The 15,978-nt window shown below is 33.0% G+C and overlaps 1 protein-coding gene across 6 annotated transcripts in view; it reads right to left on the bottom strand.

The window, feature by feature from the left end:
• Nucleotides 1-1,886: 1,886 nt before the first annotated feature.
• The window catches only part of LOC106464052 (protein FAM184A-like), a 128,267-nt gene continuing 114,175 nt past the window's right edge, over nt 1,887-15,978 (bottom strand). For 3 of the 6 annotated variants that reach the window (XM_022391712.1, XM_022391713.1, XM_022391714.1), the window contains exons 16-18: nt 14,985-15,102; nt 12,944-13,054; nt 1,887-4,545 (exon numbers count right to left, since the gene is read on the bottom strand). In XM_022391712.1, the coding sequence (XP_022247420.1) occupies nt 3,931-4,545; nt 12,944-13,054; nt 14,985-15,102 (844 nt within the window). In that variant the 3' untranslated portion in view covers nt 1,887-3,930. Of the gene's footprint in view, nt 4,546-12,943; nt 13,055-14,983; nt 15,136-15,978 lie in introns of those variants that run through there. The other 3 variants (XR_002611626.1, XM_013924162.2, XM_022391716.1) reach the window with 3 other exon arrangements.

Here is a 15,978-nt window from a genome sequence, read left to right as displayed (position 1 = left end):
TCTATTAGGTTCGATGTTTTGCTGCATATGGAATTAAGGAATAATGATATTTTGGTTACAAATTTCAAAAAAGCAAATTTTTAAGGGATGCGACAAGAATTATCTGTTGTGAATTGGGTAGCTGCTTTATTTGGAGACACTGATAAGATGTGGAAATTTTTTAAATATTCCAGATAAACATATCCTTTATAGAAAGAAAAGGTGGATGCAAGTAAAAAACCAGGTTGGCTCACAGGTTGGTATAAGATATAAAATTAATGAAAAGCATCCCAAATTTAAGAAATATTATTTGACGGGTATGATAGGATACTTAGAAGATTATAGAAGATCAAGAACTTTGGCTAAAGAGGAAATTACGACATCAAAAAGGATATGTTGAAAAAGGTTGGCTGAAAATGTAAGAATTAACAGTAAGGATTTCTCTAAATACATTAAGGGTGAACAAAATGTTAAGATGGGGGTAGAACCTATGAGGGATGGTAGAGGAAGGCTAGTATCTGATGATTATGAGATAGCTGGGTTATTAAGTTCTGGTTTTTCTTCAGGTTTTACTTATGAAAATTTAAGCAATATTCCACATCTTGAACAGTTGATAGATGAAAACAAAGTGGAACAAGATGATCACATTAATTCTGAGCTTGTTAAGAAAATACTGGGAAGAATTATAAGGCTTCTTGACCAGATAATAATTCCCCAAGGGTTTTGAAGGAGGTTAAAGATTGGATATGTGAACCACTTACTACTATTTTTTGTCAGTTCTTGAATAGTGGGCAGGTACCAAAGGATTGGAAGTTAGCCAATGTCACTCCTCTTTTCAAGGGAGGTAATAAAAATTGATCAAGTAATTATAGGCCTAGTAGTCTTACATCAGTTGTGGGAAAAGTTTTGGAAAGTCTTATACCACTTAGCTGCCAGGAGTATATTTTTTAAGACAAACATTTTTGAAGAATGTAATGCGTGAAGAAAATTAAAATCTCTTTGACCCTTACATCTACAAGTTCTATAAATCCTTTATATTTACTTTATGACCATTACAAAAATATAACCCCAGTGTGTTTCGGTGTGTAGTTTAGTGCTAATAGAATAAAACAAACTCAAAAATGAAATAACTGCATGTATAAATCCCATTTATTTCAACAAGCTCTACAGTTTAAACTCAACTGTAGATAAAAAAAAAGAGTGCAAACAATTAATTTCAAATTGGTAACAACATCGAAATATGTATTAATCAATTACGTATGGTTGTGGATTTTTTATCACAATGGTAAATGATCTCTTTACAAAATATGGGATTCGGATCGTATTGTTAAAGGTTAGGACTATTATAAGGCCTAACGTTATAAATAAATATATGCAGTAGGATACTGATTAATAATTATTTTAATACGTTACTAGAAAACTAGGGGTATCTACTGCATTAGAAGCACAATTGTTTATGTTAAAATTTTGTATATGCGTACAAGAGAAAAAAAAACACTAAATTCCTATCAAACTTCACCTACATATAACACTGTTACATTGCATCTGTTTCAAGTGAAATAACCTTGGACCAAAGTCATCTTACCCCACTTGACATGTGAGTGTCAGTAAGGAAGAAACACATCAACTTGGCGATTAGCGTATTGCTAACGAATATAAAAAAAATCACCATGTTTTTCATATCTCCACAACGTCAATGGCAAGAATTCACGAGTCCATTTTACGATATTGTGTTTATTTAATACTGAAGTCTTGTTACATACAACTTGCCAATATAATACCAGTAGTAGTAGTAGCTTATTTACATAGTTTGCGTCAGATATACGAAATAAATACACGAGCGTTTCTTGTATGCCACCCAGAAATCTGAACCTGTTGTTAGAATATGCCATAATAGTGACACATAAACAATAGGGTGAGTGTGTTTCTATACCGTGTTTCAGTTTTTCTACAACTTACATATTATGTGATGTGGATAAAATGTATAAAGTGACTTACAATCAAATAAGGGGTTCCATTGAGATAACCTAGATTTAAAATGTTATGACGTTCTGTTTGGAGATATTTTCTAACTTTGATCATATCGATTTTATTCTCCCTGACCGAAAATGTTGCTTGCTTTAGCGATCAGTTTGAAACTATTATGATGGATAAGACTGTAAGATGGGTGATGTATATATTTACATTTAAGTTTGGAATAATAAAGTTCTTCTTTCAAATAAATTATTAAAAAAAAACGGTGTTAATACATGAACTACATAACTCCAGGTGTTTACAAGGTTTAAATACAATAACAATTTTTACATAACATGTTCTGAAGCAATAAGTATTGTACACTTTACTTATCACTGTGACTCTCAGAGAAAACAGTTACTAGCACTTAGTTACCACACTTGCTACACAATTCGTACCTCTACATACAGAGAAAAGGTGTTATGCAGAAACATTTGCATGCTACAAGTGTTAATTTTACTAAACACAAACATATACTATAATTACCTACTTACGATAATTAATCATGCTATTCTGTAAACACAACTATTAGCAATACTAATGTGGGTATTGCTACAGAGATAGTGATGTTATTATACAAATACCAGTGTTAGAACATTGTTATAAGACTGTAATACTAATACAAATGTCAAAAGATTATTATAAGAAGTTTTACAGTGATCATGATGTTTATTTGTAAGATAACACTACTACAATATTGGTGTGAACATTGTTACAGAGACAATAACTCTGTTTTACAATGTAACAATATTAACTTAAAGACTGTCAGAAAGATAGTGAGATTATAATATAAACACTATTAGGACAATACTGGTGTGAACATTGTTACAGAGACAGTACACTATTTTACAAGTATCAGTATGACAATATTAACATAGGGACTGTTAGAGATATAGTGAGGTTATTATATAAACACTATTATAACAATACTGGTGTGAACATTGTTAGATGACAATACTATTTTACATATATTAGTGTGAGCATGACTAAGTAGTCAGTGATGGTATTTTAACACAAGGACTGTTGAAAGATAGTGAGGTTATTATACAAACACTATTATAACAATACTGGTGTGAACATTGTTAGATGACAATACTATTTTACATATATTAGTGTGAGCATGACTAAGCAGTCAGTGATGGTATTTTAACACAAGGATTGTTAGAAAGATAGTGAGGTTATTATACAAACAATATTATAACAATACTGGTGTGAACATTGTTAGATGACAATACTATTTTACATATATTAGTGTGAGCATGACTAAGTAGTCAGTAATGGTATTTTAAGACATCCATTGTTTGGAATTTTATATCAACATAAGTAAGGAATTCAAAGAACATTACACTTTATTCACCTCACAGTAATAAACTGAGGCAAATGTCTACTGTAGTTGTCAGGTGAATTCTGTAAACAGTTACTGAAATAATGTAATGCTGATTCATGTTAATAACTGTGCAAAATACCATGGAAGATATTGATGAAAAACTTTTAATATAAATTATTAAATCTTGAGAATGAAAACAACCCTAAAGGTGCTGAGTGATATATTTTACAATAAAAAAGTCAATGATATAAATATACTCACTTTTTTTTTAACCAAAACAATACAATAATAATGAAATTTACATTTGAGTGTCAGAATAATACAAAAATCAATACCTTTCCTGTCACTGTTGGATAATAAATAGTATGTCAAAGTCACTTTTTATACATTGTTGAAAGAATTAAATTATATGCATGGACAACAATATGGTACAGATGTTTTGCTTTGTAAATGACAATTCAGTGACTGCAAAAGCCAACATTTGTAATATGTCTAACTTACTTTAATTTATATATATATCGATCCATCCACATATGTTATTTTTTAAATTAATAGTGTATTGACATTTATTTAACTTTAGTATATGTTGGGCTTCAATTATGTGTTACCTGTCATAACTGACTCTCCGTGAGGGATACTTTGTCCATGAATGTACTACTGGAAGTCACTGAGCATTTATTTTGCTGATGGTGTGTCAGAAGATTGTGACTTTCACCTTTAACTTCAACTGGCGAAGTTCCTTCATCACATTCATCAATGGTTCCACACACCAAGTGAGAACAGGAGGAGAATAAGGGTGACGATGATCTGTGCAGAGTTTGACTGTTCATCAGTGAAGTCACAGGTCTGTCATTTAAAGCTACAGTCACTTGATCACAGGAATAACTGTCCTGGGTTAAATTGATACAGCTAGTAGTCTTTAAATCAGCAGGATCATAACTAAGGTTCAAAGGTTCAGAACTATTGCAAACATAAGACTTATGAAGATTTTCTCCTGCCCAACTAGCTCGTTGGCCAATAGTTCTTAATTTTGGTCTTGTTGGTAGACTCTGATTGGTTCGACAGTTTGAGCTGTACTGTGAACCTTCGGACACTCCATTTGGGCTCTGACTGTTAGAATTCCAGTTTTCATTAACATTTGATGAGCAAGATGTTGAAATTCTACGTGATAACAGAGGTGAACTAACATGTTTCACAACAACATGGTCAATTGGAGGTTTTCTCTTCTACAAAAAAAAATAAATACAAAAAATTCTAACTTGAAATATACTATTAAGTTGAAAATCTTGGTAAGAAAAACAAATACTATATAAGAATACAATAAATATTTAAATTATGGTTATAGCTCTTCATAAATAAAACTTTACAAGAGTACATTTGAAATACTGAAAATCATGGGGTGATCAGTTTCTTCACAATAAACATAAAATTCTTTAGCAATGGTCTAAGAAAACTACTTTGGTCAGACTACTATCTTGATATAAAATTTACATAACATTTTCCAATTTGAAGATTTAAAAGTTTAGCTCTGAATATAAACTGTAAGATATCCTACTAAAACTAAAGTAAAAGGTATACAGTAAAAAAACTTACTACTTCTACAGCTACAAATACTATTAGTTCCACTTGTAACACAACTATCATTACTACATCACCCATATATTATCAATAACTACTATTTCTACCAAAGCTGCTACTTGTGTCACTATTACAGCTATATTTTGTTTGCTTTAAACACTACCTCACCCACCTCCTACTGAACGTTAAATATTAAAGAAGTCATTTTTATATTAAGACACCATTACGAGGTTCTCATAATGGTGACCTATGAATACTAAGTTTGTGATTAACTATATAAAACCAATGTTAAGTAGTTAGTCATGTGACATGTAATCTCATGGTCTGGCAAGATAATAAAAGTCTTGAGATTTGAAGTCTGACTGATGAGAATGAGAGAAAGGTGATAGGTTAAAAATTTTACTTGTTAAAAAGTATTATTGCAGATATTCAATTGATCTTTTATTTGTGACTTAGTGTTATTTCTTTTAGAAGTGCCTAATATTGTCATTGTAAATAATCTTACAGATTAGGTTTTTTTTTTTTCTTCTGGCTCATGATTATTGCTATCATTGTTTTACAATTTTGTATATAAACAATGTTGTGTTTCTGAATTTCAGTTTGGTTTGTGGATTGGGTTGTTTAGTCACAAAGCTAAGCACTCTTTTATTACTGTTTGATATTTTGTAAAACTTGTGTTTAATAAGTCTTCTAATTTTTCACACCCCAGTAGTAACATTGTTATTTCATATATTAAACTATTAATGTAGCCACAAATATCACCACCAGGGATGAAATCCTGCCTGTACTAACCAGAACTCGAGTACCAATTTTTACTGAGACCCCAAGTGTTCCTTTTTCTGGAAGACAGTACTAAGTTCTGTTATTTACTGTATTTCTTGGTACTTCTATTTGAAAAAGTGCATGAAGAGGTAATTTGGTACTACATACACTATAAGGATAGGTCGTATTAAAATTGAGGTCCTGTACTTTTTTTGACAGAGAATTTCATCAGTTATCACCATTACCATCATTAATATTACTACTACTCCTGATACATCATTGTTTCTAATATATCTACTATTTCTACCAAAACTTCTTTGTGTATCAATACTAACAGCATCATTACCACTGCTACACTGCTGCTATTGCTACAAATATTAGTTTCCACCAAAATTACTACTTATTTCTCTGTCACTATTACTAATGGTACTACCAATATTATTACTATACTATCGTTACTTTTAATACTAGTACTTCCACTAAAACTACAATTGCTAATACTCTTTCTGAAAAATGAACCCACTACTGAAGAACAAGAACATTTGTATGACTACTAAAACTTGAGTTCTCAAATGTTATGCTTGGTCTACATGGATGTGAGTATTGGACAATTACTGAAGAAGTTACAGGCCACTGAAATATGGTTTTGAAGAAGAATGCTTGGGATAGTATAGACAAAACAGTTACGAATGATGAAGAGCAGAAGTAAAGAAATCTCAGAAAAAGACAGTTAAAATTCCTAGGACATGTCATCTTCAAAGAAGGCTTAGAATATCAAATATTGGCAGGAAAGATTGAGACAGAGGAAAGTAAAGAACAAAATACATTACTAGCCTGAGGAAGTGGATTAACAACCCAGCATTAAAAGACAATGACATATCCAGTTAGCCTGAGACAATGAGCCATGATTACCAACATATGCTCATAGACAAAGCACAAGAGAGAGTGAGATTACTAATAGTACAGCACTATTACTAACACTAGTGTTACCATCACTATTACCAAATACTGCTAGTGTGGTATCTACAGGTAAATCTGAGTTAACTCTAGAGAAATGGGATAGGTTTACTTAATAACAGGACATTTAACAAGTATTTATTGAGAATTGCTGAGTAAAAGAGTTTGTCAAAATCAAATAAAAAGACCTGGTAAAATGTAAAAGACAAGTAAAGTTAACATTTTTCTTACACTGAAAATGTATATCTGATAAGTGCTTACCTCCATCACACAAAGTTATTTTGATGTTTGTCTGTCCCCAAAGCATTACTAAAAACATTTTTGTGAACAGTGCACCAGTCTATATAGCCTGTCCATTTTGCACCTTTTCTGAACATGTACATATCATGTGACTACTCTCCACCAATTGTGCAGCACCACCTATACTGGCACAACTAGCTCCCTCTGTTATTCCCATTCAATCCTCACTTTAAAGAATTAGCAGACTCCAAAAGGAGAACACTGGCAGTGGGGAGGAGGGGTCAGTGTAGGTGCACACACAAATATCAAACCAAATGAAAAGCGACCACCCAGAATGAGAAGAAAGTGAAGCACACCTTTGGGGTCCTACACTACCTCTGGAACAAGTATACTCTTCAACCAGGAAGTAGGAAATTAATCTAAAATAAGGAGAAACGGAAAATGCTTGCACAAGCATAATATGTTTTGAAAGGTGCAAGCTGTAGCAACATAGAAACAGAATTAGCTAGTTACATACCCGAACTCCACCGGACAGATGAGGTTCCATAACTTGTCCTTGGCATTAGGAGGTTGAGAAAGAAAAAAAATCACAACAGCAATATTGTGGCTAGGGCATATGGGCTGTGTTATATATATATATATATACCCATCAACCCCAACCATAAGTAAAAACAGTGCCATACATCAGGGAACCAGAATTATGAAGAGGAAGTGAGCTTTCTGTCAAAAACCAGACAAACTCCCAAAACAATTGCAGAAGCAAAAAGTACAACAAACGAACCCAGCATTATGGGGTCATGCTGTTTACTTAGGAAGTCCACGAGTGACAGTCAACCATAGATTGAAAATTACTGATATTTAGTGCACACACACACACACACACATATATATATATATACCACTGGGTAGGCCACCGGTGGTCTTGTGGAAACACTCTAATCTCTATTTTGAGCATTATATTGCAAACAGTTAATAGAGTGCGTTTGAGGAAAATCATACCTGACCAGACAACACCTGTCACAGAGTGGGATCCTTATAGCAGTGGTGAAAACTAGAATCGTTGAAAAGAAAACACAAATGAAAGGAAGTGATAAGACTTACCCCAATCAAAGATGAACGGATGTGTTTAGAATTGCCACAGGAGGAAAATGATATCCACCAGAGCAAGATACAGACAAATCATGCAGATAATGAGTGATGAAGGTATTTGGAGTAGACCACATTCCAGCCTAAATGATCTTCAAAGGACAGAGAAGGCTAGCAGCCAATGACATATTGATATGAAGAACTAATGGAGATGGTAACCTTCCGTAGATACGTCCAAATATGCCAACCTAACAAGTTGATGAATCCAACCAGTGAGAGCAACAGGTGACAAATCATGGGAAATGGAAGGGTTCGAGGGAATAAAAAGTCAGGAGCATGAAACCTGAAAGGAGGCAGTATATACCATATAACATCTCAAGGAACCCGAGTCCTGAGGAGTCGCTGAATTTGTGTGATCGACTGTCACAGGAATTTCAGTTTTCAACACACTAAACCTCTAATTCATATTAATAACATGTAGAATTCGGAAATCAGAAAAATTTCAAATCAAAATTCAACTATCAACCATACAGATGAAGAGGGAAGGATGAAAATTAAGAAGAAAACTCAAAGTATAGGCTTAAGTAACAAAAAACACCGTCGAATGCAATCGTGGAGGAAAATTGATGGTCCCAATGGAGGGGTGTTTAAAAATACACCCCCCAAAGAGACTAGAATGAGGTATGTAACAGGAAAACTTAACCAACTACATGAACTAACTGTGGAAGGAGTAAAAGAGTATGTTAAGACTACCCCCATTTGGAAGGAGCTAACCGAAGCTAGACATCCAATGAATGATGTTGGCAAAATCCTCCAAATGTAGAAGTCGGGTAAAATGCAGACCACCCCACAAAAGACATATGGAACCAAAACAAGTCCAAAGTTCAAGGTACAAAACTGGTACCCAATCATGTGGTGAAAAAAACCAAAGATAAGAACGTGTAACATGGGCATTCTCAGTCATCCAGAAACAGCCTACCCAAATGTGATCAAAAACTACATATTAAACCGGGAAAAATCGAAGAAGTGATTGAGGTGGGACTGATTTATCTAGAACCTCAATCAGCATAAAGTACACAAGACAAATGAAAAAAACTCGTTGGTAAGACAGGTAAAAAACGGGCAAGTGAAGAACATATAAAATGAATAAAGATGATAATATCTCAGAATGAAACAAAAGATCAACTAAAAACATATTGAATATAGCATCGCAGATACCCCAAGTGATGCTAATTGTACAGGGTTAGCCCCAAAAAAATGGACTGGTGGAGAAAAAGAACTGAATGCAAGACCATATTAGCAATGGATGGTAAACAAACAGCAGCATCCCACCCTAGAAAATCCTAAAAGCAAAGAAGTCATGTGTGGAGGGAATGAACTGAAGATGACAAACACCCCAATATGGAAGGAAGAGGTATCCCACGAAAATTCCTTAAATATAAGTAGAACACTGAAGAAAAGAGTTGGAAGGTAAACATTAACTGCAGGAGTGTCGATAGGACAAAATAAAGCTAAAAAAACTAGGTAGGGGATAAAATGGATAGGATTAACAGAGATGCGAATTACATAAAATCAAGAAGAAAACTGCTTGATGGTAAGCTAAGGCAAAAGGAATTAAAGCCTGTACAGGCGAGGCTCGCAAGTACTGCCTCTCAACAGAGACAAAAAAGATCATATTCTCATGACACAATGTCATGAGAAGGGGAATATACTGTGAAACTGTCGAAAAAAAACTGAGATAGGCCTAGCAGATTCTGCAGTAGAGGTCTGGAAGGCAATCCATGATAAGGTGGAGGAAAACTGATAAATGGGTTCAGCGGTTATAGGTTATAGGAGAAGGCAAGCAATAGTGGGAGCAGGTAGGGTGGACCTTGGCCCCAGGGGCCCTCACAAACGAGTTTAATAGAAAAAAGTATAAATTATAAATTAAACGAAATCAATGGTAAGAAGTATAAACTATAAAGAAAGATGAAAATGAAACAGTCGATATAGTGGAAATGTTAAGAAATTGTTTTGTGAAATAAACGGATGTTATGTTATATTTAGCCTAACTATCAATTAACCCATAAATAGAACCACGGGTAAACTGAAAATAACAGATGCTTATTAAGCTTAATCAAACAGTACAAAACTATAGATATCACTAGGCAATAAAATAAAAACTTAACAAAACAATAAGTATGTACAATATTGGGAGAAGTTTGTGTGGACCCCGACTCAAGGGTTACACACAAACCAAGTGAATAGGAAGGACAAAATATAAGTAATAACGAAAATGAAACAGACGCGATGTATGGAAGAAAAAACAATATAGTTAAACTAGTGATTGATATACCAATAAGATGAATTACAGGTTATCCTACAACAGTGAAGACCATGGTAAGCCTAAGTGAATGGTTTAGGAGAAAAGATAAAACTAAGATTAATTGCTAGCCTGTACTTGTTTATGAGTATTAACCAATCTAACGAAACTTATGTTATGGAACCCAAATAAGTACAGATAATAATACTAACAATAAAATTATTCAGAAACCATAACAGTAGAACATCTTATCTTTCCAAAGTCGGTGGACTGTATTTCAAATGTGTGGGCCCCCAAACTGTAGGTGAGGCCCAATGAAAGTCAGTTTATTGGTTGATCAATCTCCCGATGAAGTAAAGCCAAAAATCTTCCAGTGGAGTACCATGACCTGAAGCCTGTGTAAATGTGCTAATAGAAAATATAACCTCTGAAGTGGTGATGTAGAATTCATAATGCAAAATGACTAACCAAACACAACTGTGTTGGCAGAAACAGATAAAAAGTTTGTGTAATGACGTAATAAGTTCTGTAACCGAGTAGAAATATAACATAATTCCACTTCGGAATAACTGAACAAGTTACAAATATCACTATTGTATAATAAAAAGTAAACTTGTGGAGAGAAATGAATACAGAGATAAGGAAAAAATAAAACACTTGAAGTGAGCACAAAATAAATGTTATAAGACGAGTACTGCCAAATGAGAAGTGAAAGTTTGGTAGAATTGAATAGAGGGAGTCACATGCATCGAGAGTGTGTTGCACTCTTATTGGTGGAGGGTTGTCACATGATGACTTGCATGAGAGACATATTGGAATTAATCAATTCCAGATGGGTGGGAGTTTCAAGGCTTGTGGTGTGCACAAAATGTTTTTTGCATATAGAGGGCAGCATTGAATGAGATAGCTATTGATGTGACTGGAGGTAATGTACTGTATCAGAAATTGATATTCAGTAATAGACTGAAACAATGTGGTGAGGTTTCAAAATAATTTTTAATATAGTGTACTCATCCTCTGTATTACTAAATGCTAGGAGTTCTATCAAAACTTCTACTTATACCACTGTGGTGTATGAATGTACTGTGCATTTCTATCTTCTTGTAATATTATAGTATTTATTATGAATTTATCATTTATTCTGTACATGTGCAGGTTTCACATAACACTGTGTCAAGAAAGCCATTAAGTTGGTTTTCTTCTAGGTGCCTTTGTTCTTTTGTTAATACTGCACATTGTGCAATGATGTCGACAGCAGTGTCCTTCAATGGTAGTTTAGATGATATATAGAAATTATGATTTTATCTATCTTGAAATAAAAATGACCCATCACATACGAAATGCTATAGTTCTTTTGGGTAAATCTGAGGTTTCTTGCAAACAAAGGAGTGTTACATTTAAACAGTCTAGAACACAATTTTGAAGAGTAAGTCACTAAGAGTATCCAGTAAAAGTGACAGTCTATTGTATTATAAAGCAGATACACATGCTGTGTTGGTATTTAGTGTTTAATAAAGACTGCATTTGACTTTGTGTCTAGTCTCATTATTCCATTTCAAATGAACTCAGTTAGTACGAAATTTAATACTACTTTGTAATCAATATCCTGATCAAATCTACTGTTACTAAATGGACCTATAAGATATTTCTTGAAAATTCATTCAGTTTTACTGGGATATGCCCCACCACTAACGCTTATATTTGTGTATTTACTACTACTACAAACCCTATTACTAACACTAGTGCTCTCAACAAAACTACTAATACTTATACTATTAACTTCACTACTACCAGTGTTACCAATATTACTAAATAGTACTAGTTCCACCAAAACTACTGTTTATAGCATTAAAACTTCTACTGGTGTTACTACTACTGTGGTGACTATTAATACAACTACTACAGTAGATTTTCTACTAAAACTAATTCCAATATTACCAAATACTACTAGTTCCACCATAATTACTATCTATAGCACTAACACTTCTACTAATGTTATCATGGGTACCAATAATAACAGTGATGCAAGTGAACCCTAAAACTGAGCCAAAAAATATATGCCCAGCACCACCAATAATTTGGAAAAGTTGGTGATAATGAATGCTACTACTATCATCATTCAGAATGTTACTAATATTGCTACCACTAATATTGAATACATATGTTAACAAATGTTATAATAAATTGTTAATAATGAATAAGCATATATGTTTTGTACTGGCGTACATATGAGCAAGTACAGATAGTACTGAATATTTTTAGAAAACTCAGTTTATTTTATTACGTAATACATTATCTCTCAAATAAAGTTTTTTTTTTTTCATCAGGACATTTAAAGCTGTGAATGTCAAACCAGAAATAAATATTTTAATATGCACAAATTAGTATATCCATCCTTAAATAAGTTATGATAATATAAACCTTTAAAACCACCAAGGTATTTAAATTATTCTTTAGAGTAGCACAACCTATTCTTGAGCTCCAGAAAAAGATGGCTGCTAAAATAATCCCGTGATGCCTCATTAAAAATTAACACTCGTCGAAGCATAAAACATCTAACTAATGGCAATAATGCTCTTTAATATGTGTTGAAGTGATTAAGTTGATGAAACATCACATAAAGATTTATTACAGCACTGTTTTAAAACTAGCTTAGATGATATTGATAACTCAGGGGTATTTGAAAAATTTAAAATTACCTTGAGAGAGGCAAGAGGATCAAGAACTCCAACAACAGGTTGACTGGAAAACATACGATTGAAGTTTGTCTCTCTATTAAGCAGTTCTAATCGAAGATTCTTTTTTTCTTCCTTAAAACAAAAACACTTTTTTTTTTGTAATTCTTAAATAGTTTTAGATTAATTCACACTCAAAGCAGACTTTTTTTTACATCATCCAACATACATAAACGATGAAAACTTACAGTTTTTAAACACTGTTAAAAGAGGATTTTCAGATATAACAGTTTTATAAATTTCTTGTGTAAAGGAAAAGGAATCTTTAATTGTAAATTCGTTGGAAGTGAGTGGATTTATAAATGGAGCCAATTTATAAGTATTGGAACAGATGGTGGAGAAATAGGGGATGTTATTTTTGTGGACTTTATGTAACCCATACCAGATGTGAACCTGAGGGAGAAATGTCTTCAAGAACGTTTTCTGAAATGTAATTGCATTGTTTGTAATTTCTTTAGGTTTGTTGTACTTTTTCTTCACGTTTTACAACCAAGGCTACAGGTTTTCCAAAGATCAATGAGGGTTACAGCTAGAAAGGATGAAAGCTAATCTACATGATTATTGTCAATACAACTGTTGTTTGTTTATTACACAGGCCTCTAGTTTTCATCAATGTATAAAAGGCAGTTTTCCTAATAGACTTAGCTGACAGCTATAGTGGTGTAAGAATACTCTGGTCCTTACCAATATGAAAGTTTCTTGTTGTAAGTTATCTTTATAATATAGGACTGTAGCACTAATCATAGCCATGCTTACCTGAAGTTAAATGAAGCAAACATAAAGAAAGAAGAAACATTGCATAAATAGTTTCTGATAATAAAATTCCATTGTATTTCAAAAGGTCTTTGGCCTAATATTGACAGTACATGAAAATCCAATGTTTAATTAAGGCACTGAGATTTAACTGGCATATAGAAAGTATGATATATCCAGATGAATGGAATTAACATTAGTGTTATTAAACAGGTTCGCCAAATAACTGGAGATTCACTCACGATGTTGTTTATGGAATAATACTAAAACTCAGGTACCAGACTAGACTGACTGGAAGACAAAGTTCCAGATTGACTAAATGCAACCTTTCTTAGTTTGCAAGAAACCCAGAATGACATGCATCACTCAGTGACCATAACCTCAAAATGTAACTTGAACAACCACTGAAGGAGAAATGCAGTTGACATTATTACACAATACACTACACTGGTATTCACTGTGCACGGTCAGGATGACTTGTAGGAAGAGATAGCAGCCAAAGTAGTGATGGTAGGGGTGCTCTCTGTTACCCGCTTTCAACACCCAGCTCTTAATCTCCTTTCACACTGTTTCACATCTTATGAGATGAAGTTGTAAGGTCATGGGTCAAAGTAGAAAATGCCTATAACAGCTCTTCATATCAGTGCTTTACACAATGCACTACCAAGTGACCATAATTTCTAAATATAACCTGAACTACCATTGAAGAACACTGCTGTCGACATTATTATACAATTTTGAATAAAGCAATGTTTCCCCAAGCAGTAACAGGTAGTACCTACTTCAAGAACAACAAGGGAACAAAAGTAATTTGAAACAAGATCAACTTAACAGTTTTCTCAACCATGTGTTACATGAAACCTACACATATTCAGAACAAAGAATAAATTTAGAATAAATATCTAACTCTACAAGAAGATAGAAATGCATGGCATATTCAAGTATAACAAAAAATCGTATAGATTGCTATACTGATATGAATAATTTTTGTTATAAAATTTGGTTTTGATACAAGACTACAGGTTTGATCTCTTTTTAGCCATTACTTGATTTGAAACACACACTACTGTCATGTGTAAAGTTTAATTTTATTACATTAACACAACTATTTAATTGATATGCAAGTAATGACAAGAATGCTACTAGTTGGGAGAAGGTTAAGAGCCCTGACGTATATTATAATGTAAACAACACAATATCATATGAAAAAGAATAGATAAAACCTTAGAAGGGTGTTTAAATCTAATATAACCTGAAGTTTGGACATTGAGGCCTCCTTGTCTGTAAGGCTCTTCTGTAATTGACGAATTACTTCTAAATCTTCAGGCCGAGAATTACGAGCAGCATATCTTTGTTCTGCTTCCTGCAGCCTTTCATGTGAAGATTTTTAGACAAATTAAAATCTGTAATATACTTATATATATATATTTAGTAATACAGAATCAAATATTATCCATGCTATCAATTTTTTGTGTAAAAGCAAATATATAAAAGGTTTTGAAAGTCATAAAAAAGGAATATTTCTATTATTTAATTTCTAGTAATTTTTTAATTAATATTTCTATATACAAGAAATAACATATAACATAATATTTTGGGATAACTTAGGAACTACTGGTCCATCTCGGCTGTTTCATCCTTAAAACTAAATTAAAATGATTAAATAAAATAAAATAAAAAATTTTAAACCCAGACCTTTTCATTCATATACTTATCGAACTTTTTCTTAATCGCACTTAAATTTACTGCCTCTACAATGTCTGAAGGCAACCCATTCCAAAGGCCAACCACCCTGTTCGAAAAATAAAACTGTCTTAGCTGAAGATGACTCCTACCTTGTCAAAATTTATATTTATGTCCCCTAGTCCTACTATTTTCATTGTTATATATATATATATATAATAAAAAGATGATACATCAACACTATCAATTCCATTTACAATCTTAAACACCTCAATCATATCCCCCATAACTCTTCTTTTTTCAAGAAAAAACAATTTGATAGATTCCAGCCTCTCATCATATGACAACCCCTCCATCCCAGGCACCTTCTCTGAACCCTTTCCAATAACTCAATGTCCTTCTTAAGGTAAGGAGCCCAAGACTGAACACAATATTTCAAATGTGGCATAACCAGTGACCTGTACAATGAAAGTATAACCACTTTAGACTTGTATTCATTATTTCTATAGATACAACCTATAATCCTATTTGCCCTACCACTAGCAACAGCACACTGCTTGGAA

The sequence above is a fragment of the Limulus polyphemus genome, unplaced genomic scaffold (assembly GCF_000517525.1).
Source record: "Limulus polyphemus unplaced genomic scaffold, Limulus_polyphemus-2.1.2 Scaffold1549, whole genome shotgun sequence".
Taxonomy (NCBI): Eukaryota; Metazoa; Arthropoda; class Merostomata; order Xiphosura; family Limulidae; genus Limulus; species Limulus polyphemus.
Note: the sequence above shows the minus strand (reverse complement) of the source record. Positions and strands in the feature narration are given on the sequence as shown.